The sequence below is a fragment of the Crinia signifera genome, chromosome 1 (assembly GCF_055691185.1).
Source record: "Crinia signifera chromosome 1, ASM5569118v1, whole genome shotgun sequence".
NCBI classification, from domain to species: Eukaryota; Metazoa; Chordata; class Amphibia; order Anura; family Myobatrachidae; genus Crinia; species Crinia signifera.
This window is the reverse complement of record NC_139217.1, coordinates 422,558,966-422,584,530: the sequence shown is the minus strand read 5'-3', so window position 1 is coordinate 422,584,530 and position 25,565 is coordinate 422,558,966. Positions and strand designations below refer to the sequence as shown.

Below are 25,565 nucleotides of genomic sequence, written 5' to 3'. Positions count from 1 at the left end.
TAGCAAACAAGCCTCACGCTGAAGCTACAGGAAATGCCAGTGTCCATAGTACTCGTGCATTGTCATTTTGTTGCGTTAGTGATGCAAATAATATTTTGTGAAAGTCTCTGGTGGGACGGTTGGTGCAGAAAAGCGGAAAGCTCTGCGGTGCTCCAAATTAGGCTATCTAGCTCTATTTTACTAGAGGTGTATGTGCACACATCTGTACTGTGACACGCAATTTTGTGAACAGTTGTGGATAAGCATTCAAATAAATCTCTGGCTCACGGAGGGAGATAAAGTGTAAGTTCTCATAGTTTAATTGATTTACACTGTGTAAAGCTCAATTTCCTAATGATTTCATAAGGTCTTACCTCTCCTCATCAAGAATAATGGAGCCATCCTCTGCCACTTTTACACGAGGAGCCAGTAACTGGCTGTCATCATCTTTGCCACCTTCTTCATCTTCATCATCAACAGGATCATCTACCTCCACATTATTTGTTTTTCCAACTGGCCTGAAAAAAAATCGCAAGAGAGAAACATTGGTAATATGGCATGAGCCTAGATAATATTATACACGGAGTTCATTCAGACACGTGTTAATTCAGACACATTGCTCACAATGTGATGACCATTTTTTTAACGGGAACGGAGCTTGTATGCAACCATGACACACCAGGACGCATAGGAACGCCAGATGCGGTGGTAGTGGGCCGCCAAGGTAGGTTTTCAAGCCCTCAACATAGTTGGGATCACCGCTCGTGGGACTCTCCCTGGCCCATAGGACTGTGGTCTCAACAGCCATGCTGTCAAATGAAGTTGAGACAGATTCTGATGGAAGAATGGTCCTTGCTGTAGCAGGTCGTGCCTGAGGGGCAGAACGACTGGATCGTCCGATTGTAGAGCTTTATGGAGTATTGGCCAGTGTGTACATGTGTGTACAGTATGTACATGTGCAGCACTGACGTGGGATGAAGGGGTCAGCATAGGACTGATTGTAGAGCTATAATGGAGGACTGGCCAGTATGTACATGGGCAGCAGAGATGTGGGATGATGAGATCAGCATAGGACTGATTGTAGAGCTATAATGGAGGACTGGCCAGTATGTACATGGGCAGCAGAGACGTGGAATGAAGGGGTCAGCATAGGACTGATTGTAGAGCTATATGGAGTATTGGCCAGTGTGTACATGGGCAGCAGAGATGTGGGATGAAGGGGGTCAGCATAGGACTGGTTGTAGAGCTATAATGGAGGACTGGCCAGTATGTACATGGGCAGCAGAGATGTGGGAAGAAGGGATCAGAAGAGGGTACTTATGTATTATCTGGGCTCCCATGTTAAATGCACCCCATTTTTTCATACCCCTACTATCCAACTACGCATGTAGTTGATTTTATATAGTGTGGCGAGCGCAGCGAGCCACCGTGCCCGAAGCGTGGCAAGCGCAGAGAGCCCCGCGAGGGGACGCGGTCTCATAAAAAAAACGGGAGCCCAGATATTACATAAGTACCCAGAAGAGTACTGACTGTAGAGCTATAATGGAGGACTGGCCAGTGTGTACAAGGGCAGCAGAGACGTGGGATGATGGGATCAGCATAGGACTGATTGTAGAGCTATAATGGAGGACTGGGCAGTATGTACATGGGCAGCAGAGACTTGGGATGAAGGGATCAGCATAGGACTGATTGTAGAGCTATAATGGAGGACTGGCCAGTGTGTACAAGGGCAGCAGAGACGTGGGATGATGGGATCAGCATAGGACTGATTGTAGAGCTATAATGGAGGACTGGGCAGTATGTACATGGGCAGCAGAGACTTGGGATGAAGGGATCAGCATAGGACTGATTGTAGAGCTATAATGGAGGACTGGCCAGTATGTACATGGGCAGCAGAGATGTGGGATGAAGGGATCAGAAGAGTACTGACTGTAGAGCTATAATGGAGGACTGGCCAGTGTGTACATGGGATGGTGAGATCAGCATAGGACTGATTGTAGAGCTATAATGGAGGACTGGCCAGTATGTACATGGGCAGTAGAGATTTGGGATGAAGGGATCAGAAGAGTACTGACTGTAGAGCTATAATGGAGGACTGGCCAGTGTGTACAAGGGCAGCAGAGACGTGGGATGAAGGGGGTCAGCATAGGACGGATTGTAGAGCTATAATGGAGGACTGGCCAGTATGTACATGGGCAGTAGAGATTTGGAATGAAGGGATCAGAAGAGTACTGACTGTAGAGCTATAATGGAGGACTGGCCAGTGTGTGCAAGGGCAGCAGAGACGTGGGATGAAGGGGGTCAGCATAGGACGGATTGTAGAGCTATAATGGAGGACTGGCCAGTGTGTACAAGGGCAGCAGAGACGTGGGATGAAGGGGGTCAGCATAGGACTGATTGTAGAGCTATAATCGAGGACTGGCCAGTGTGTACATGGGATGGTGAGATCAGCATAGGACTGATTGTAGAGCTATAATGGAGGACTGGCCAGTATGTACATGGGCAGTAGAGATTTGGGATGAAGGGATCAGCATAGGACTGACTGTAGAGCTATAATGGAGGACTGGCCAGTATGTACATGGGCAGCAGAGACGTGGGATGATGGGATCAGCATAGGACTGACAGTAGAGCTATAATGGAGGACTGGGCAGTATGTACATGGGCAGCAGCTACGTGGGATGAAGAAGGTCAGCATAGGATTGATTGTAGAGCTATAATGGAGGACTGGCCAATGTATACATGGGCAGCAGAGACGTGGGATGATGAGATCAGCATAGGACTGATTGTAGAGCTATAATGGAGGACTGGCCAGTGTGCACAAGGGCAGCAGAGACTTGGGATGAAGAGATCGGAAGAGGACTGTTTGTAGAGCTATAATGGAGGACTGGCCAGTATGTACAAGGGCAGCAGAGACTTGGGATGAAGAGGACTGATTGTAGCCCTATATGGAGGACTGTACGTATGTATATGTAGTATGTACATGGACAGCAGAGACATGGGATGATGGGATCAGCATAGGACTGATTGTAGAGCTATATGGAGGATTGTAAATGGGCAGCAGAGAAGTGGGATGAAGGGATGAGAAGAGGACTGACTGCATCCAAAAATGCGCATCCAGGCTTACACACAAACACCAGAAGGACTGGGACCTCACCCTGGAGTAACTTGAGATTCTGTTGAAGACTTTTCACTTGTTTTTGTTTCTTCATGAGAAGAGCTTTATTAAAACAAAAGAAAAGTTGTTACCCTAAAAACATAAACTATACATTGCTCACATTTACTGGATTAAGGACAAGATTAAGATTACAGCATCATTACCATCTATAATAATAATTTATATATATATATATATATATATATAAGTTTGCCTGCAAAATGTGTATGGGCCTTATTCTAGTTCACTCTGACAAAATCCTTCTTAGATGGACAAAACCATCACTGCAGCGGGGCAGATGTAAAATGTGCAGAGAGAATTAGATTTGGGTGAGTTATTTTGTTTCTGTGCAGGGTAAATACTGCCTGCTTTATTTTTACACTGCAATATAGATCTCCCTTTGAAGTAAAACCCCACCCAAATCTAATTATCTCTGCACAAGTTACATCTGCCCACCTGCAGTGCACATGGTTTTGTCCATCTAAGAAGGATTTTGTCAGAAAGAGTGAACTAGAATAAGGCCGTAATATGCCTAGTACTTGCATACATATTAGAGGAGAATATATATATATATATATATATATATATATATATATATATATATATATATATAACCTTCTTATAACATGTGTCAGACACTTTGGGCCTTATTCTAGTTCACTCTTAGAGGCAAATTCCTTCTCAGATGGACAAAACCATGTGCACTGCAGGGGGGGGCAGATGTAACAGGTGCAGATAGAATTAGATTTGGGTGAGCTATTTTGTTTCTGTGCATCGAAAATACTGACTGCTTTTTTTGTACACTGCAATATAGATCTCACTTTGAAGAAAAACCCCACCCAAATCTAATTCTCTCTGCACATGTTACATCTGCACCCCTGCAGTGCACATGGTTTTGTCCATTTGAGAAGGAATTTTCCTCTAAGAGTGAACTAGAATAAGGCCCTTTATGCCTTGTTTGGTCATCATACAGAATGAGACAAATCCTCAACACCCCTTAGTTATTAGCAAGTTGCAATACCCCGAGTGCACAGCGCCAATATCACAGACACTGGCATGAGGTTGAAGTGACACGATTAGTCTGCTGAGCACTTACTTAGAGAAGTACAGTAGATCTATTACCAAGAATGTTCCAGATGGCTTTACAGATAATGGTTTCTTCTTACCTATGGAGCACCATGACAATACACATACATACATGTTTACTCGAAGCTTGTTTTGCAGGGTGCCGCAAATGCAGCCTGCCTTTTCTGTCGGACACTGTGCACCCTTCCGCCACCCCCCCCCCCCACACACACACCACCACCACGATGACATGCTGTTCATGCCCTCTGCTGAGAATGGCACTTCAGCTCTTCCAGCAGCATCCCGTCCTGCCGCCATCCCATCCCCCGCAGTGCTGAGACACTGCTCAAGTCTTCTGCGCAGAGCAGCCTGTCCGCTCTTCCAGTAGCATCCCTTCCCCCACCACTGGGCAGCCAGCATGAAACCCCACATTGCAACCAGCATGTCGGTAAGCAGCACTTATGTGTACTATAATGTGAAATAGGCATTACGGTGTGTGGCACATGTGTAAGGCAATGTGCTGTGTGGCAGGCATTAAGGTGTGTGGTAAATAATACATAATCGGCATTACAGTGTGGTATATGTAAATGGCATAACGATGTGTGTGAATGTGTAATGGGCATAATACTGAAACAGTGAGCAAATTTATATATGTTTGTTTGGTTTCAAATGTCAATTTCAGGCGTAAAACGTGCCTTCCCGAATGAAAAATGTGCCCTACTTGGTGGTCAGCACCCTGCCCTAAACAAAAAAAAAAAACACCCTGGAGTGACCACTACTACAGTAAAATGGATGTGGATGTGTGTGTGTGTGTGTGTATATATTACCATACCCTCCAACATGACACATTCCATTAGGTACAAAACGCTCTGTTCCTGTACTTCAGCACAGTCCAAGATTCAAAGAGGGGGATCACATCAACTGCCAGCGAGTCCAGGACAGTGATGTTTGGAGTGGCATTAGGTGTGGCTCCCCTTTTTGAATATTGGACTGTGCTGCAGCCCCACCTCTGCCACTGGCAGGGAAGTCCAGAAATAGAGCATTTGTACCTAATGGAATGGGTCATGTTGGAGGGTGTGTATTACCAGATCACAGAGCAGCAGCAAACCATAGGCCTGCAACAACAGGTTCGCTACAGATTTGATGTTGCCATGGCAACATAGATACACACAGACAGGACAGCAACAGACTTACGTCATGGGGTTATTTGATGGAATGAAGCGTATGAAATCTCTCATAACCATCTTGGATCTCTCTGGCTCTTCGCTGATGGGCATTACAGGATGCTTCTCCTTCCACATTTTCTACACAGAACAAAAACAGTTATAAAAAAAACTGGGCAGGACGCATATGGTGAGATATTAGCAGCATTCAGCCTTTATTTCTTGAGCATTTAAAAAAAACAGATAAGGCGATGCAGCATCGAGGACCGCATTTTTATTAATCATCGGGCGATAGAGCAGTGAGCAAAACTCATCAGATGCCGGAAGGGGTCCCGACTGTTAAAACACCGACAGCCGTCTGCTATTCTCCCTCGTGGGGGTCCTCGACCCCCATAGATGAAGAATAGAATAGGTGGCGAGCGTAGCGAACCACCGTGCCCACAGCGTGGCTAGCCCGCAAGGGGCTTTGTGGCGCTTGCTATGCTGTCTGAGTCTGGCCAGTCGGGATCCTGACGTCGGGCTAATGACTGTGGGGATCCCGACTGTGGGGATCCCGACTGTGGGGATCCCGACTGTGGGGATCCCGACTGTGGGGATCCCGACTGTGGGGATCCCGACTGTGGGGATAGCATACCACACCCGACATCATCATCCTCTAACCAAAAATATTTACGGACGTGTTTACACACAAGGGTTGACTCGCAAGGCTGCCAAACCCCTCCCTTCGCACGTTGGTTTGGCCGCATGGCGGCAATGGGATGTTTTGTCAAAAACATCCATTTGCAGCCTATGAGGCGACACTAGAGTTGCCACCTCTCCCGGATTTCCACTATTCTCCCTGATTTGGTGGCAATCCTCCAGGAGGCTTTTCCAGTCTCCCGAATTCCGGGATTCTCTCGGAATTCGGGTGACTGGAAAAGCCTGAACAGTGGCTGCAGGGGATGCGGCTTGGCACGGTCTCTGAGACATCTGTGGAAAGAGGCATACAGCCCTCAGCAAGACACCACTATACAGTGACCACAGCAGGCTACAGTCCTCAGTAAGACATCAGTATACAGTCCCCAGAGCAGGCTACAGTGTGTCAATATACAATCACCAGAGCAGGCTACAGTCCTCAGCGAGATGTCCATATACAGTCACCAGAGCAGGCTACAGCCCTCACTGAGAGATCGGTATACATCAGTGGTCAGGGAACTCGGTCCTCATTACCCCACACAGTGCATGTTTTGCAGGTCTCCTCACGGAATCACAAGTGAAATAATTAACTCCACCTGCGGACCTTATAAAATGTGAGGTTTTGGAGTTTGGTGAGGCTGATAGTGTGGACACGCACATAACCGGGATGCAGTTAAAATCCCGGCGGTCGGGATCCCGGCGTTCAGAATCTCGACGCCGGAATCCCGACCGCCGAAATACCGACACATTCTCCCTCCTGGGGTGTCCACGACACCCCTGGAGGGAGAATAAATTAGCGTGCCGAGCGTAGCGAGGCACCGGGCCCGCTGCGTGGCGAGCGCAGCGAGCCCGCAAGGGGGGGCGATCCACGCCCCCCCCTTGTCGGCATTTCGGCTGTCGGGATTCCGGCGTCGGGATTCTGAACACCGGGATCCCGACCGCCGGGATTCAATACTGAATCCACATAACCTGCTGAACCACTGTAATGCTGGCAATCAACTATGAGTTTTCACAGTAATGGCCTGATACATCACACCATCCATACACACTGCACAATGAAGTGAATAATGGGTCTTACTGGGTGTGCAGCAATTGATCGGCAGATATATCTACAAAGGGATCAGGCAGCATGTTCTCCATACACACTGCACACCTCGTGTGACTGATCTCCCACAACTGGGACGGCACATTTAGATGCACTTGCCAAGTTGAGCTGTCAATCACAGCCTGCTCGTTGGACGATTTACAGAAATACCTATAGATCAGCCATAGGATGTGTTACGTTTGTTATCGTCATTCATAGAACATCGCTGACACACACTGGCCAATCTGAAATGTTAAAATGCTTCTAACATGCTCAAGAAAAAACATACAATAAATATACAAAAGGTCTGTCCGTATGTTCTCCTAATGCCCCCAGCATAGACCGCAGTCAATATATCTTTGGCCAGGCTCATTGAGTGAATGGAATAACAGATTTACCAAGCAAGATTGAATCTCTGGGGGTTATTCTAGTTCACTCCTTCAGGCAAATTCCTTCTTAGATGGACAAAACAATGTGCACTGCAGGGGGGCAGATGTAACATGTGCAGAGGCTGCTTAATTTTTACACTGCAATATAGATCTCCCTTTGAAGTAAAACCCCGCCCAAATCTAATTCTCTCAGCACGTTACATCTGCCCCACCTGCAGTGCACATGGTTTTGTCCGTCCAAGAATGAATTTGACAGACGGAGTGAACCAGAATAACCCTCTCTGTACAGAACACTGTATCACACATGCATAAAACATGCTTCCATAAATGTGCTCTCATTAATGCAATGTATAATGAAAAATGAAGAACGGGTACTTGTTTCCTAGCAGGCCGCCCAGATTTCCTACCTCCGCTCAGTAGTTAATTTAATTAATTTATTCACTGCACCCTGAGTGAAATCGCATCGCATGGCCCTTTTTTGTGGCATGAGATGTGAGATGAGATATGTGAGATGTGCAATCTCAGTAGTTCATATGGTAAAACACCACCACTCACCACGTCACCCCGAATCGTGGCGAGCACAACGGAACGCGTCCTCCGACCTTTTCATAACCCCACTATCCACGCCGGCGTGGAGTTGATTTTATTTAGTGTGGTGAGCGCAGCAAGCCACCGACCCCGAAGCGTGGCGAGCCCCGTGAGGGGACGCGGAATACATGTAAAGTAATCCCCCTCGCTCGCCACGCTTCAGGCTCGGTGGCTCGCCACACTATATAAAATCAACTCCACGCCGATGTGGATAGTAGGGGTATGAAAGGGTCGGAGGACGCGTTCTGCCACCGCTCGCCACGCTTCTGGGTGACGTGGAAAGTGGTGCTGTTTTAGGTGTTTTACCATATGAACTACTGACATTGCATCTCTCATCTCACGCGATGTGCGATGTGATTTCAGTCAGGGTGCAGTGAATAATATACCCCTTTCACACTGCACTTGTTGAATGGTATATTGCAGCTTTTTCCCTTTTCAAAACATTTAAGGCTGCAGTGGGAAAGTGACAGATTTACCGGTTAAAGATAACCGGTATTTCAACACGTTTAAAAAGCAGAGTCCTACACGTTTCAGAGTAGTTTTTTTATGCAGTGAGAATGGCTCTGAAACGGTATTTAAGATTTTAAGATCCCACACTAGTCTCCCCCCCCCCCCCTTGGTACCTGTCCTGGCCCCCCTGGTACCCCCCACCCCCCTCCCCTGGTACCCCCCACCCCCCTCCCCTGGTACCTTGCAGCTGGTACCGCCCCCCCCCATACCTTGCATATGGTACCCCCCCTCCCCAGGTACCCCCGCAAACCCCTCCCCTGGTACCTGGCAGCGATCCATCCGGGCAGCATGGTAGGCAGAGTAGGCAGCGGGGGTACCAGCTGCCAGGTACCATGGGGGGGGGGGGGGGGGCAGGACAGGTACCAGGGGACACGTAGTATATTACTGGTGAATTACTGTTTTTGTACATTTCAAAACGGGTTTAATGTGAATGGTACAAAAAAACGGTAATTAACCAGTAATATACCGTTTACAACATGCAGTGGGAAAGGGGTTTCAGGCTAGTCACGTTTTAAAGTCCAATTTAACAACACCGTGTCTTTACCCGTTTCTGCAGTGGGAAAGCAGCATTAATTAACTACTGAGATCGCATCGCACACATCGCAAGGAACAAAAAGCCATGCAATGCGATGTGCGATGCAATTTCACTACGCAGAATAGCCCACTAAGCAAATAGCCCTGCTAGGAAACAAGTACCGAAGAACGTAATGACATAACATAATTCCTACCCGTTCTTTCCGCAATTCATCTCTAAGTAATTCTCTTAATTTTTGTGACCGTCTAAGTCTCTCCTTCTCCAGGTTACCAACAACAGTCTTTTTAGAAGTATTGAGCTTATTTGTCACAAAGTCTTCATTGATAGATTTCTGGGAAGGTCTTTCTTTGAGAGGACTCAGCTCCTCCTTGGTTGTGCACTCCACAGGTTTAACAGGACTGGTTTCAGGATGTTTAAGGATGGATTTCTTATAGGGAGAAAACTGGGGAACCTGAGGCACTGGAGTTCTCTTTTCTGGTAAGGCCACATGCTGTGCTTGGGTTGCAGCAAGAGGAGCTTGTGACTTTGGAGGGCTCGGCAACTTGGCCTTCTCAGGTGGAGATGCTTCAGTCTGACACGGAACATTGCCAACAGGTAATGTGGGACCAACGTCCACTTGTGGAGGCTTTGGAGGAAGAGCAACAACAGGCCTAGAATTGGAAACCCTTGGCTTGGCCAGGTTAGGCAATGTGGAAATCCTTTTCCTTCTCTGGAGAGGGGTAGACGTTGCCACACTCGGCTGACTTTCATTGCTGACAGTGGTGATATTTTCATGCCTGGCGAACAAAAAAAAGTGGCAGAATAAGTACATTGAAGATATTATACTAGTGACATTTACTAAGATGGGAGTTCTATTTCAGATGGGATGTTTCTATGTTCAAGTAGATTCTGATGGGTTGCCCATAGCAACATCCCACGTGAAATAAAAGTCCCATCTTAGTAGACTTCCCCCTTATTTTTCTTCTGATTCAAATTGAACGAGAACCAGTTCTGTAGTGGTACAAATGTGACACTATGCAAAGTGTGCCGGCTAGCAAGTAATACTGCCCAGTTAGGAAGTTTAGCCAGCTATATACAGTAAATATTCTTTTTTGTCACAAATACGAGGCAGGTCCTCCATTACCATAACCATAAGTTTCAGCTGGGCTGTTTCCCTGCCAGATCACAACTAGTCTCCGCAGTCTATAGAGGTATGTGCAGTAAAATCTGCAATCTATTATCTTCTGGAAGGTGCTAAATAAATAAGTAGATTCTGATTGGTTACCCATAGCAATATCCCACGTCTGTAATTCTCTATATAGGCCACAAGTGGTTCCGGTTTATGGATCTAGTGTCTAGCGGACTTACTAGTTAGTAATATACCTTTAATGTCCAGCAATAGGACTATAGGCATACTACCATGCCATTAATATGCAATATTCAGTACCCACCAGAGACCAAATAAAAATCAGCATAGAATTTCCAGGGGTGTATTGAATGGATGTTTGCATACCCACAAGCAATAGGTGCACTATGAAGCAATTCAATTGTTGCAATACTGTGGATGCTCATTGCTTTTCGTGCCCAAATGTACCAGGTTTCAAAGCAGCTAAATCCATCTAAACTATTGGGTGTGCTGCTGAATCTGGGAGTACAAGCATGAAATGGAGATGACAGGCAGGTGATGTAAAGTCTCTGTATCTGGTGGCCCCATTATTGTACCGCATGGTGACAATGTATGAGATGACTTGCTTAGATTGCTTAATAAGAGATAAGCTCCAGGAATGGCTGACTAAAGAATTGGTTGTTATTTAGTAGGGTATACAGTCATTAGGTCCACAAGCGTTGGGTCGACACCATTAGGCTGACATGCAGAAATGATCTAATTACACTTACGATAATTCCGTTTCTTCCGATCCACTCCATGGCAGCCATTACTCTTATTGCCTCTTCTCCTATGTTTAGACAGGTAAATTTGACTCCGCCCACCTTGGGTATATAATCCTCCCCTTCCTCCACACCCTGCAGTCTTTTGAGTGTCTCCTATATAAAGGATAATTACAAAGAGGGAAATCTAGGCTGCCATGGAGTGGATCGGAAGAAACGGAATTATTGTAAGTATAATTAGATCCTTTCTTCCTCACCCTCCATGGCAGCCATTACTCTGGGATGTACCAAAGCAAAAGGGAGGGACAGTGAAAAAAAAAACACACAACTAGATGATGCTCAAGAAAGGATATATTAAACATAATCACACTACAGCTTGTTGGAGCACCACCTTCCCAAAGTGGGTGGGACATCCAAATGATAAAATGGAAAAAGTATGGCTGGAAGGCCATGTAACTGCAGCACATTTATTTCGCTAGGAGCAGCGCTCTGTTGGCCCACGTCGTCGAGACTGCCGTAGTGGAGTGTGTCTTTAGCTTCTCTGGAACTTCCAAGTTGCTCTCTCTATAGACGAACGAGATAGCTTCCTTGATCCATCAGGCTATTGTTCCTTTAGAGGCTGCTTCTCCTTTCCTCGGTCCCGAGTGGAGAACAAAGAGTTATTTTACTTTCTGTATCTCATTCACTCTCAGAAGATAAACTGAAATTACTCTGAGCATATCCAGTTTATGCAATCTTTCCTCTTCTGCATCTTTTGGATTTGGAAAGAAAGCCGGCAAGACTACTTCCTGATTCAGGTGAACCCTGAGACTACTTTTGATAGGAATCCAGGGTTAGTTCTCAAAACCACTTTATCAAAAAATGTATTTAAATATGGCTGCTCTGACCACAGCGCTTGAAGTTCACTAACTCTCCTGGCAGAAGTGATGGCTGTCAAAAAGACAACCTTCCAGGTCACATGCTTCAAAGATACTTAGTCCAATGGCTCAAAGGGAGCGGACATAAGGGCTTTCAGGACTAGATTTAAGTCCCATGGAGCCAAGGGTTCTTTTACTCTTGGTCTCCTGTATAAACCTTTTTATGAGTGAGTCATCCGACAATTTCCTATCCAGGAGGACAGACAGCGCAGATATTTGGACTCTTAAGGCTGAAGCTGCCAGCCCCAGTATGAAACCTTTGTAGAGAAATTGTAGAACACAAGGCGTTCCAAACCTTATGTTCTCAGGAAACGCCTGAGCCCAGAACAGGAATCTCCTCCAGATCTTGTGATATATCTTTGAAGAAACTGCTTTACTTGCCTTCAACAGAAAGCCTGCCACCTGCTCTGACACTCCTTTCTCTGTCAGAATCGCCCGCTCAACACCCATGTAGTCAATTTCAAGATCTGGATGGAGTAGCAGACCCTGACACAGTAGATCGGGAACCATCGTCAGTCTCCAAGGCCCCTGAGTCGTCATCCTGGAGACTGTTGAAAACCAGCTACGTCTGGGCCAGTAAGGAAGTATAATCATTACTGTGGCTTGCTCCTGTCTTACTTTCTTCAGAATGCGGGAGATCATCGGGAATGGAGGAAACACATAAGCAAGTTCGAAATCCCACTTTAGGGAGAACACAGACTCCTTCTGACCCTGTAATATGGTACCTCGAGAAGAAGCGTTGAACCTTCCTGTTTATGTGTGTTGCCACGAGGGCTATCTGAGGGACCCCGAATCTTTGGGTTACCTCTATGAACACTTGATGATTTAGCTCCCATTCGCCTGGCCATATCTGCTCCCTGCTGAGAAAGTCTGCCAGAGTATTGCTTTCGCCAGGGACATGCAGAGCTGACCGTGACAGCAGATTTGATTCTGCCCACAGCAATATTTTTGCGACTTCTTCCCACAAGGCCAGACTTTTGGTGCCGCCTTGTTTGTGGACGTATGCCACTACGGATGTGTTGTCTGTCAGTATTCTTAGATGCGTGTACTTGACTTGATCTTGAAAGTGACGCACTGCGTTTACTACCACACGCATCTCCCTTTGATTGGAAGACATTGCTCGTTCTGTTTTGGACCACAGGCCTTGACAGCTAGCTTCTTGCATATGCGCCCCCCAACCAGAGGAACTTGCGTCTGTGGTTAATGTCACATAATGAGACGGAGATAGCGGAGTGTATTTTGAGCTTCAGGAGCAGACTTTGCCACCATTCCAGGGAATCTCTTGCTCGTTGACTTAATTCTACTTTGGAATCTAGGTCTATATGCACTTTACTGAGAGCCAAGACCTCTCCTTGTAGAATCCTCATCTGCCATCCTGCCCACGAAATTATGTCTATGGTGGATGACATCATCTGGTACTTCGTCTTCTGGAGATGTAGAGATGACTTCGCTCGACTCTGCACTAAGGAAGTTAACTCCTGGATCTTGACGCATCTCTTTTTAATCAGAAAGACCGCGTACTGGGTAGTGTTTATCACCACGCCCAAGAATTGTAGACTCTGACATGGTTTGAGATTACTTTTCTAACGATTGTCCAGCCAGCCATGTGCCTGCCTGTAGAATCTCTATTGTACCTTGTGTTGCTTGTTCTACCTCCAGCTCTGACCTTCCGCAAATTAGAAGATCGTCCAGATAGGACCACACAGTTATCCCCTGTTACCCTATGTAGGCAACAAGACTCACTAGGACTTTTGTGAAGATCCTCAGGGAAGCAGACAGGCCAAACGGGAGGCACGTGAATTGTAGAAGTTGATTCAGCACATGAAGTCTGAGAAACCTTCTGTGCCTTTGATGGAAGTAGGCATCCTTTAGATCCACCGATGCCCTGAAGTCTGCCTGTTTTATTCCTTGTAGTATGGACTTTAGTGTTTCCATATGAAACTTCCTTTCCGTAACGTACCTGTTTAAGTCTCTAAGGTCTAATATTGTCTAAAATGCCCCTGATGGCTTCCGAACTAGAAACATTTTTGAGTAAAATCAGTCCCCTTTCTCTATGGAAGGAACTGGTTCTACTGCCTTGGACTTTAACAGATCATTCATTATTTAACTCAAGGCCTGCCATTAGTCCTGAACTGACATTTCCCACTGGTGAAAGAACTGTAATAGCCTTCCTCCCACCGGGATGGCCTCTCCTGTGCCGTCGTTGTCAGAATTTCTTGAACCCCCTTTGGGAGGCTTGACGAAAGGACTGCCTTACAGACCCAGAGAATCTACCATATTGCCTTCCAGGCCTATAGGCCCTGGCCTCTTTGAGCCGCTCTCTAGGCGACTGTCCACGGTATCTCTGTTTTTTATCTTGCGGCAAACTAGCCAACTTGCCACAGGACATCCTTTGGACAATTGATTCCAACTTATTCCCAAACAACAGACCCTTCATAGGACAGTGAAACCAGCCTGTTCTTAGAACTTGCATCTGCTGACCAGCTGTGCAGCCATACTGCACGCCTGCTGCCACTCCTGCCGCCTTGGTTTTAGCGGCGTCTTCCACTACGTCTAAAGATGCGTCACAGGAAAACTATGGCTTTCATCATGATACTCATGCTTCTTTGCAAACACTGCCTTGATATATTCTCCTCAATATCAATGACCATGGATGAGCCCCAAGCTCTCAAAGCCCTGGAGGTTGACACCCTGGCAACTCCTGCTTTTAGGGACATCGCTGAGGGACCATACACTCGCTGCGCTCGCCACACTATCTAAAATCAACTCCATGCCGACGTGGATAGTGGGGGTATGAAAAGGTCGGAGGACGCATAGCGTCGCGGCTCGCCACGCTTCGGATTGGCGTTGATAGTGGGGGTGGCATTGACAATGGGGGTGCATTTAACATTGTAAGCAATTATCAGCGAGCTTGTACAATTAAAAATCGAATTGCATCAAATCACATGCCACTTGCTGGCATGCGATGCTATGTGATATTTAATTTTACAATCAGGGGCATTTTCCCGAAAATCGCATCGCATATGTTATGCCATGGTATGCGATGGGCACCGTGCTTGGAAACAAGTACCTGGGGGTGTGTAAGGATGGAATAACATGCAAATTGGCAGGAAATGGCCGAAAATCGGCAAAAAATCGTATGCGATTTACAGTAAATCGGGCGCCAGATAATACACAAGTACCAAGGTGCCTCATTGAGGGCTTACCTCTCCATGGCAGTTTCAGCTTCATGGGGGGTAGAAACGCTTTCAGGATTCATACTTGCAGTCCAGACACCTAGCCCAGCATACAAACTGCGGCACTTGTGTCGGATCTATCGTTTAAATCAGGTGCCAGATACCCGCACATGCGCAGAAGCGTGTTTCAGACGCCGGCGGGTCACATTCGCCCTCAGTGTTTCAGACGCGGGTGCGTCATAACCGCCGGAGCGTCACATTCTCAGAACGGCCGTCTCGGCTTACTGCTTCCGCCCAACCTCCAGAGTGAAACGCTGAGCCACCTGTTCCCAGCATGGACACAGCATTGAGGGGCAATATTCCGGATGCCACAGGTCACAGCCTGATATCTGGCAGCAGTTCCAGACGCCCAGGCACAAAACAACAAACCTTTCTTCCTATCCTAAACTTGAGACAGGAAAGACTACAGGGTAAGGAGGAAGGGGAGTGTATATATATACCCAAGGTGGGCGGAGTCAAATTTACCTGTCTAAACAAAGGAGAAGAGGAAATAACCCAGAGTAATGGCTGCCATGGAGGGTGAGGAATAAAGGTTGACATGGGTCTAGGTCGACATGGGCAAGGTCAACAGTAAAAAGGTCGACATGACGTATTTCACTGTTTTGCTGATTGGCAGTATTTCATGCCCTACCATCCACTAGGGCATGGGGGGAGAATAAAATAGTGTGCCGAGCGTAGCGAGGCACAGTGCCCAAAGCATGTGAACCTTGCCTATGTCGTCCTAATGTCATGTTGACCTAGATCCATGTCGACCCAATCCAAGCCGACCTAAGTGTTGGAGACCTAATGATCCATACCCATTTAGTAGGTATTGCTCTTAAATTCATTCATTACAACTGCCGGAAGAACTATTCACATCTTTATATTGCCCATTTTGAGGAATACAGAAACTAATGAGCTGACGGTTTTAGGTATTCATGTTTTGTAGTGTAATGTCCCTGTGCACTGCAAAGTAAACTATGTCCACATACAGTGCCTGTGCTCTGCAGAGTGGAATATGCCCACATACGCAGCATGGACTATGCCCACATACAGTGCCTGTGCTCTGCAGCGTGGACTATGCCCACATACAGTGCCTGTGCTCTGCAGCGTGGACTATGCCCACATACAGTGCCTGTGCTCTGCAGCGTGGACTATGCCCACATACAGTGCCTGTGCTCTGCAGCGTGGACTATGCCCACATACAGTGCCTGTGCTCTGCAGCGTGGACTATGCCCACATACAGTGCCTGTGCTCTGCAGCGTGGACTATGCCCACATACAGTGCCTGTGCTCTGCAGCGTGGACTATGCCCACATACAGTGCCTGTGCTCTGCAGCGTGGATTATGCCCACATACAGTGCCTGTGCTCTGCAGCGTGGACTATGCCCACATACAGTGCCTGTGCTCTGCAGCGTGGACTATGCCCACATACAGTGCCTGTGCTCTGCAGCGTGGACTATGCCCACATACAGTGCCTGTGCTCTGCAGCGTGGACTATGCCCACATACAGTGCCTGTGCTCTGCAGCGTGGACTATGCCCACATACAGTGCCTGTGCTCTGCAGCGTGGACTATGCCCACATACAGTGCCTGTGCTCTGCAGCGTGGACTATGCCCACATACAGTGCCTGTGCTCTGCAGCATGGACTATGCCCACATATGCAACATGGACTATGCCCACATACAGTGCCTGTGCTCTGCAGAGTGGACTATGCCCACATACGCAGCATGGACTATGCCCTCATACAGTGCCTGTGCACTGCAGAGTGGACTATGCCCACATGCACAGCATGGACTATGCCCTCATACAGTGCCTGTGCTCTGCAGAGTGGACTATGTCCATTCAGTTGCTCAGTACCAGCACACTCCTGTTCAAATACCAGCAGACAAACTTTCAGCTGCCTTTTCATCTTTGTGTCCGACCTACCCTGGCTATACCCACACAAACAATAACATTGGGTCACAATTAAATAAAATTTTAATCTGTCCTTGTTCTTATGAATAAAGCAGATTCACACAGAGCTAAATTTCTGTATTGGATCTTCTAAACAAGCATTCTTCACCAAGACAAAATAATAGATCTGTGGGGCAGATTTATTAAGCTTGGTGAAGTGATAAACTGTCTGTTTTTTATCACCGGCCAATCAGCTCCTGCCTGTTAAGTTACATTCTTGGTTTGAAAAATGACAGGTAGGAACTGATTGGCCGGTGATAAAAACCAGACGCTATCATTTCACCAAGCTTAATAAATGTACCCCTCAATCACACAAGAAATACATCGGACACTAGGCGGTATTCAATGCCGCGGCAAGGGGATTTTCTACAGCGAGGATGGTTTATTTTCAGTGAGGAAAAGCCATCCTCGCTGTGAAACCCCCTTTCCATATTCAATGTTAAGGCACTGCTCGTCGTCATAGCATTCAATACTTCTCATAATATACAATCACTCATTGCTACTGAGACATAATAATAATGCACAGGTACATGGGATACTGGTGCTGGCACTGCACGCCGTCATAGCTCGCCATCAGAGCATTGAATACCCCTCATAATATACAATCACTCATTGCTAGGGAGACATAATGATAATGCACAGGTACATGGGATACTGGAGCTGGCACTGCACGCCGTCATAGCTCACATCAGAGCATTGAATACCCCTCATAATATACAATCACTCATTGCTAGGGAGACATAATGATAATGCACAGGTACATGGGATACTGGTGCTGGCACTGCACGCAGCTTCTGGGTAAATAAGGCAAAGGTCATAAGTGAGACATACATCATTGTGCTTAAACTGTGATTTCAGAATTCCTTTGCAGCAAGAACACTATCCTAAGTGCCTAGAAACCTGGAAGCAACTTTCTATGTGCCTACAATGCTAAATAAAAAATGTAAAAAAAAAAAAAGCACAAAAGGCCGACAATCATCTATTTATATGTCTAGTGTCCGTGAGTCTCCGAAACACTGCCATCTGCTGGCAGAGAGTGAGACTACATCACTTTCTCACGCACAAACACAGAAGGTAGCAGACTAGCTTTCGAAGCTTTTGCTTTGAGCAGGCTTAAGGCCCATACACACTGGGCGACTGAGCTGAGTGTCGCTCAAAACAGCAGGTTTGAGCGGCTTTCAGCTCAAAGCTGCCCAGTGTGTATGGCCTGGCGATGAGCGCTGCTGCGCGCAGCCGCTACATCGCCGGGGAAAGCCGTTCATCTGCTGGTTATACCAGCAGATGAGCGGCTTTCAGGACGCTGTTGCATAGCGCTCCGCTATGCAACGCCCCCCTCCGTCAGTATGCACTGAGCGGATTTCCCCGCAGCGATGAACGCTATCATCGCTGTCCATACACGCTGGGCATAGTCGCCCAGTGTGTATGGACCTTTACTAGTCACATATAAAAAGGATAAGTGTATAATGACACAACACTAGACCAGTGGTAGCCAACATTTCAAAATTTCTAGACAACCCAGCAACTGCAAAGGTGCACTCATTACTCAATAACACATTTTAAAAAATCCACAGGTGGAGCTAATTGTTTCATTTGTGATTCTGTGAGGAGATCTGGAAAACATTATCTGTTGGTAGCTCTTGAGGACTGGAGTAGGCTACCCCAGCACTAACTAGATAGATAGATAGATAGATAGATAGATAGATAGATAGATAGATCTACATATTGTGCAATTGGGGTAATACGGATGGTGTAATGGTTAGCATTACTGCCTCACAGAGCTGAGGTCATGGGTTCGATTCCCACCATGACCCAAACTTGTATATTGCCTGGGTTTACTCCGGGTACTCAGATTTCCTCACACAAGCCAAAAATATACTGCTGGTAGGTTAACTGGCTTGCAAAAAAAAAGAAATGTAACCGAAGCGTGAATGCAAGCTCCACTGGGGCAGGGACTGTGATGTTGAATATGTGTGTGCTATATGAGAAACTGTTAATAATAATAAATAATTGGGCCAATGAGTCAGTTCTCAACTGGCCAGTCCGATTACAGAACAGTGAGTACACAGCACCTGGAGTGATCTGCAGGCGTTTCACCTGTGGATCTTTAAAAATGTGTTGCTGAGTAACCATCTAGGTGGCATGGGAAATTTAAACTGTTGGTAGCTCTCAATGACTGGAGTTGGCTACCCCTGGTCTAAATCATGTTACAAGCATCAAGAAAAACATCCAAAATATGACCATATCTTATAGAAGACACAACAATTCTAATCCATGCACTCATTATTGCAATAATCAATTCAGGAAGACCGGTAAGGAGACTGTCATTCATTTTGAATGCAGCAGCGAGTCGGATCTTCCTAGCAAGGCATTCATAAATTAATCCGCTCTGCCAGTCCCTCCATTGGTTGCCCATAATCTACAATATTCAACATGAAATACTTCTACTCACATATAAAGCCATTAATCTGACCACACCAACATAGATCTCTTTCCTTATCTCAAAATATCTCCCAAACCGACTGCTCTGCACAAGATCTGCGTCTCTCATCCACACTCATTACTTTCATTGGTGAATGCACCCACCCTATGGAATGCCCTCCCATGCACAATAAGGCTCTCCTCTAGCCTCCAAACATTCCCTGGAAATTCACCTCTTCAGGAGAGCCAATCAAATTCCTGAACCGCCGACATACCCTTCAAAAGCGTTCATAACTAACCACATCCCATCAGAACCGTTCTGTGTAATCTGGTAGGACTGATGTTATAGATAGGAAATATACACAAGGATAGGTACTATTTCCTATAGATTGTAAGCTAATGAGCAGGTCCTTCCTACCTCTATGTCTGTCTGTGATCGTATCTGAACTCATGATAGATTGACACTTGGTCGACAGTCATAAGGTCGACCACTATTGGTAGACATGGAAAGGGTCGATGTGAGGCTTTCTCCCCCCCCCCCACCCAAAAAAAAGTTGTGCTGACAGGCGGTATTTCATGCCCTACCATCCACTACAGCAGTGATGGCTAACCTTGACACTTCAGCTGTTGTTGAACTACACATCCCAGCATGCCCTGCATCAGTTTTAGCATGGTCAAATAGTAAAACTGTGCCAAGGGACACAGTACACTTAGATGTGTCCATACCAACCTATGTCGACATAGACACAAAAAAAACATGAAAGCCTCATGATGACCTTTTGACCCTGTCGACCTTTTGACCCTGTCGACCTTATGACTGTAGACCTAAAATACCACAAACCCCTGTGATTACCCAGTTTGTCTTATCACTGTTGATTCCAATTACTAAGTGCTACGGAATATGCTACACTATGGCCCTTATTCAGATCTGATCGCAGTACAAATTTGTTCTCAAAATGGGCAAAACCATGTGCACTGCAGGTGGGGCAGATGTAACGTGCATAGGAGTGAGTTAGATTTGTTATTTTGTTTTGTTTCTGTGCAGGGTAAATACTAGCTGCATTATTTTTACACTGCAGTTTAGATTTCAGTTTCAACACACCCCACCCAAATCTAGAGGCCCCCATACACTAGCCGATTTTGGTCAGATTTAGGCCAGATCAGTCGGATCTGGCCTAAATCGGACCAAAATCGGCTAGTTTTGATGTCCCCTCAGATCCGATGCGCGGTCCCGTGCGCATCGGATCTGCGTCTGGTGGTCGGACCTGCTGCACGTCCGACCACCCGACTTGGGACCTAGTGGGGCGGTGCGGCGGTGGAGGGAGCAGGGGGGGCTGGGGACGCTGCGGGGGACACAGGCTGCATAGAGCCGGGCGGGGGGAGCCGGGAGCTGTCAGCACTGAATAAAAAAAAAAAAAAAAGCCCATACAATGAATGGGCGGCCTGTGATTGGCTGAGCGCTCTCTCAGCCAGTCAGCAATTGGCTGAGAGAGCGCTCAGCCAATCACAGGCTGCCTATTCATTGTATACAGTAGGCTTTTTTTTCAAGCACTGACAGCTCCCGGCTCCCTCTGCCCGGCTCTATGCCGCCTGTGTACCCCGCAGCGTCTGCGTCCCCCGCAGCATCTGTGTCCCCGCAGCATCTGTGTCCCCGCAGCGTCCCTGCTCCCACCAGCAGCCCCCCCCCTGCTCACCGGGTTTTTTACATGTGATAAATCGAGATTGGCATCAAGTGCCAATCTAATCAAGCTCCCCCGGGGAGCAGCCGGGGAAGCTCAGGGGGAAGTCGGGGGCGACTTGTCCTAAGGACAAGTCGCCCTAGTGTATGGGGGCCTTAACTCTCTCTGCACATGTTACATCTGCCCCACCTGCAGAAAATAAATTAATACTTTGACGTGTTCTACCTGAGTGACAAACATCAATCCCGACGTTCCAATACTGGGCAGCAAGTGCAATGTGTACAAACGTCTGACAAACTGCATAAAAAATCGGCACCTCATACACACTATGAAAATATATCGCTCACAAAGATAATGGTGTTGTGTGTATACAGGAAATAGGATAATCTCAAGGTAATTTCAGCTGCCAGGAAAAAGTGGATCATATTTCTTTCCGGTTCTTCCTCATCTTTGCGGCCACCACTCACACTACGGAACTTACGTAGCGTACGGCACACCACCCTGGGTCCACGCCACAGTGTGCAAGTGTGGTGAGCGAATGATGATGCTATACGGATAGTGGCGTAACCTGTGGCCGCAAAGATGAGGAAGTACCCGCTTAGCTTTAAGGTGAGTTACCTAGTGAGCAGTGACTGACAGGGACTGACAGGGACACAAAATTTACTTTTATTAAGAACAGGATGAAGTTGGCATCCCAACAATCAGGATGTTGATCAGAAGACTGGCATCAGAATCCTGACGGTCATAATCCCGAAGTATCAGGGGGAGGGTTAGGCTACAGGTAAGGGCTACTAGGTTAGCCTGCTTGCCAAAATGTTTTGGTATTCTGACCATCGGGATGCCGTGGTCTGTATTCTGGCTGTCGGAATGCTGACTATTCAGGTCCCATACCTAACGCTCAAGATTACTTGTATGGAAGGTGTGTGTGTGTGTTGGGGCTGTAATGCCAGGAGACATTCACCTGTTGACACATGAACTCCTCACTGTCTAGTCACCCATTGCACATAATCTAACACGGTGTCCCCTTGAAAAAACTTTCTATATGACTGTACATGTTCCCCACCTGTTTATATTGTTTATACTGTTTACTTGTTACCCACCTGGCTGCTGCACAGCAAACCGAAAACAAATTCCTAGTATACGCAAGTATACCTGGTCAATAAAGCCGATTCTGATTCTGATATACAGTACCCCTAAGAGATCTACATAAGTGCTGCCGCTGTGACAAACACCCCATGGGGACTATGTAAAAACCGGACCGGACTAGACTCCGGACAGGACATCAAAATCTGCAGTCCGGAGCTTATAGGGTCCGGTCCGGGGGGTGTCCTGTTCGGGGGGTGTCTTGTCCGGGGGGTCCCTGTGATAGCTATCATCAGGGACATGGGGAAGGGGAGATTACAGCCTCCCCCTGTGGTCCGGACCGTCCGGCTTTTGCTACATGCCCGGACCATACAGGGAGACTTTATTCTACCCCTCCTCCTCTACCTGATGACAGGTGTCACAGGCAGAACCCCCAGACAAGACACCCCCGGACAGGACACCCCCCGGACCGGACGCTACAAGCTCCAAAATGCAGAGTATGATGTCTGGTCCGGCGGTCCGGGGGTTTTGTCCTGGTCCGGTTTTTACCCATACCCCACCCCATGACAACCAGTGCTGCTAGTAACCACATCATTCCCAGGCCAGCTAGAAAGCAGCAGGATGCTGCTTTCAGATTGTAGATATACTACATTAACCACCGTAACCTAGGACTGACAGCTCCACAACACCTGGGCAGTGCAGGGGGTCGCAGGTTGCCCTTACCCGGTGTCTATATCTGCCACACTACATGACACTCACCGCTCTGCCCCGCTCTCCCGGTGCGGCGCCTCTGCGCTCCCCTGGGTGGCGCTCTCCTCCAGGCCTCCTTCTACGTTATCCTTCCCCGTAACATGTACGGACTCTGGCTGGGGGGCGCCCCCTCCATCTCCGCCGCCGGCAGCCCCGAGCCCTGGGGCACGGCCCCCTGGCCTTACGTTCGGCTTGAAGCTGAGTCTCGCTCTGCGGATCATAATACAACCGGGTCCCCGCCTCTCCCCTTCCTCATCCCGGCAGCAGCGGTTTCACACACCCGGGCCCAACGTACACAGAGCACGCTGCTGCCTGTCACGTGAGGCCAGGGGGACGTACCGGCCAGGGACAGGGAGTAGAAGGTTTTCAGTATGACATCATCCAGAGGCGACCCGGCGTGACGTCATGCGACAGTTCCATAGAATTAGTAATTAATTATTATACAGTAGTACTACTTTAATAGGAGGGAATGCTGCAGTGCTGGCCACAGCCCAGAAAGCTTTTTCCCAAGTGTCTCAGGAGATCTTTGTTACCAGCACTTTTTGTATACCTCTGTTTCTATTTAAGTTTATAATTCTTAACCAAAATGAATGACATGCTTATCTCACCTCATCAGATAGAACAAGGAATTTATAAATCTGCCCCTTATTAAGATATATATAGATTGCCATTAAATACTTGCAGTTTAAAAAATATATACTTTTGGACTGATAAGGTGATTTGAAAATATATTACAGTATTATTATTATGATTATATTATATGCTGCCTTCAAGTGGTATTTTAAGTTGTTTCTCGTGGATATCAAGTTGACCTATTCCAAGTTGACCTTCTTTCCGCAGCTGCGGATGTGGCAGCGCCACATTCGCTTCCTGATATTTAGCCTCATAGGGTGGCCATTGGGGCAGACCTGGGTGTCAGGCAGAAATTTGAGGCTTTGTAGAAAAGCCACAACTCTTCCGCAGGTTGAAAAGAGTGAGCTTTTCAGCAGCCATGACTGAAATGGGTCTGAATCTAACAGCTGGTCTGACTCTCACAGACTATAACAGCTGACTGACAACGCTAACTGCGTACCGCTCAATCTACCAGCTGACTGACTAGACTATGCTAACTGCGTACCGCTCAATCTACCAGCTGACTGACTACGCTACGCTGTCTGCGGGAACACTACGCTGCATACACTAAGACGCTGTTTCTGACAGGGACGCTACTTCTGACTAACTACAATGCTAGAACAGGATACTGTTTCTGACAGGGACACTAGTTCTGACTAACTACGATGCTAGAACAAGACACTGTTTCTGATAGGGACGCTAGTTCTGACTAACTACGATGACTACGTTAGTCTCGTGAACACTACGCCGATTCTGACAGGGACGCCACGCTAACTACGTACTGCCTACGCTGACTATGCTGGTCGCGAGAACATGGGACGCTACGCTAACTATGTACTGCCTACGCTGACTATGCTGGTCACGAGAACACAGCTCGCTACTTCTGACTGACTACGCTGGTCGCGGGAACATGACGCAGATTCTGAAAGGGACGCTACGCTAACTACGTAGCTGCCGCCGTGAAACTACACAAGTACCTTTTTTTTTAATTATAACCTTTTCAGTTTTTACCATCCACATGGAATACAGTTTGGAATAGTCTGCTGCCTGAAGATCTATCTACCCAAGAGAGATATCACCATATCTCAAATGCAATAGTAAACAAAGGGGGTGGGAAGAACGTGATCAAGTGCACAATTCTTCTACCGTCCTCTCATTAAAAAGAAACCTCTATTTGTTTCCTCATCTCTCCTCTAGAGGTGAGCGGTGTACGCTGCAAGAGAACACCCATCTAACCTCCATTGGTTTATTTAGTTATATACCAATTTATGTAAATTGTCTTCACATGAAGTTTTACATTTATGTTTTTTTTCACATATATTGAGCAACCACCTCTCCACAGGAACAGAAAGATCAGTCATCCATCTGGCTATACTCACTACCCAAACTAACACATCGATCAAAGAATTCTTCACATCTTTAAAAGGGACGTATTATACCTCTTTTTCTTTTGAATTTATACACATGTATTGAAAATTGTTTTGCACCACTTGATCACGTTCTTCCCACCCCCTTGGTTTCGAATAGTTATCTGTGGCAAGTGCAGCCCTCATTTGGCTCAGGTATGTTGAAATGTAGACAATGATACCAAGAAAACTTGTTTTGATCATTTTTGTGGCGACCTTTTGTACCTGTTGATTTTTACTGCTCTAACTTTTTCATGTCAATTATTTGGGGTCAACCTATTTTTTTTTTACTGTAGATCTATTGAAGCACACTTTTTTCATGGGCTTTTTTTTACAGTGGTTAACACCTACATACAGTATAATTACAAAACAGCATTTTTGAAGAAGTGCATCTAGAAATCAAGTAGAGAGCATAGACGGATTTAAGCTGGATACACACTAGGCGATATATTGTTAACAATATGGATATCAATATCATTAACGATATATAGCGCAAATTGTCCAGTGTGTAAACTCAATGTC

General features: G+C 46.8%; 1 protein-coding gene across 3 annotated transcripts in view; it reads right to left on the bottom strand.

The window, feature by feature from the left end:
- Positions 1-23,388, bottom strand: part of BDP1 (BDP1 general transcription factor IIIB subunit) — a 99,449-nt gene extending 76,061 nt beyond the window's left edge. For all 3 annotated transcript variants that reach the window (XM_083151882.1, XM_083151884.1, XM_083151883.1), the window contains exons 1-5: positions 23,035-23,388; positions 9,336-9,918; positions 5,393-5,502; positions 3,134-3,196; positions 354-497 (exon numbers count right to left, since the gene is read on the bottom strand). In XM_083151882.1, the coding sequence (XP_083008008.1) occupies positions 354-497; positions 3,134-3,196; positions 5,393-5,502; positions 9,336-9,918; positions 23,035-23,246 (1,112 nt within the window). In that variant the 5' untranslated portion in view covers positions 23,247-23,388. The remainder of the gene's footprint in view (positions 1-353; positions 498-3,133; positions 3,197-5,392; positions 5,503-9,335; positions 9,919-23,034) is intronic.
- Between the last annotated feature and the right edge of the window lie 2,177 nt (positions 23,389-25,565).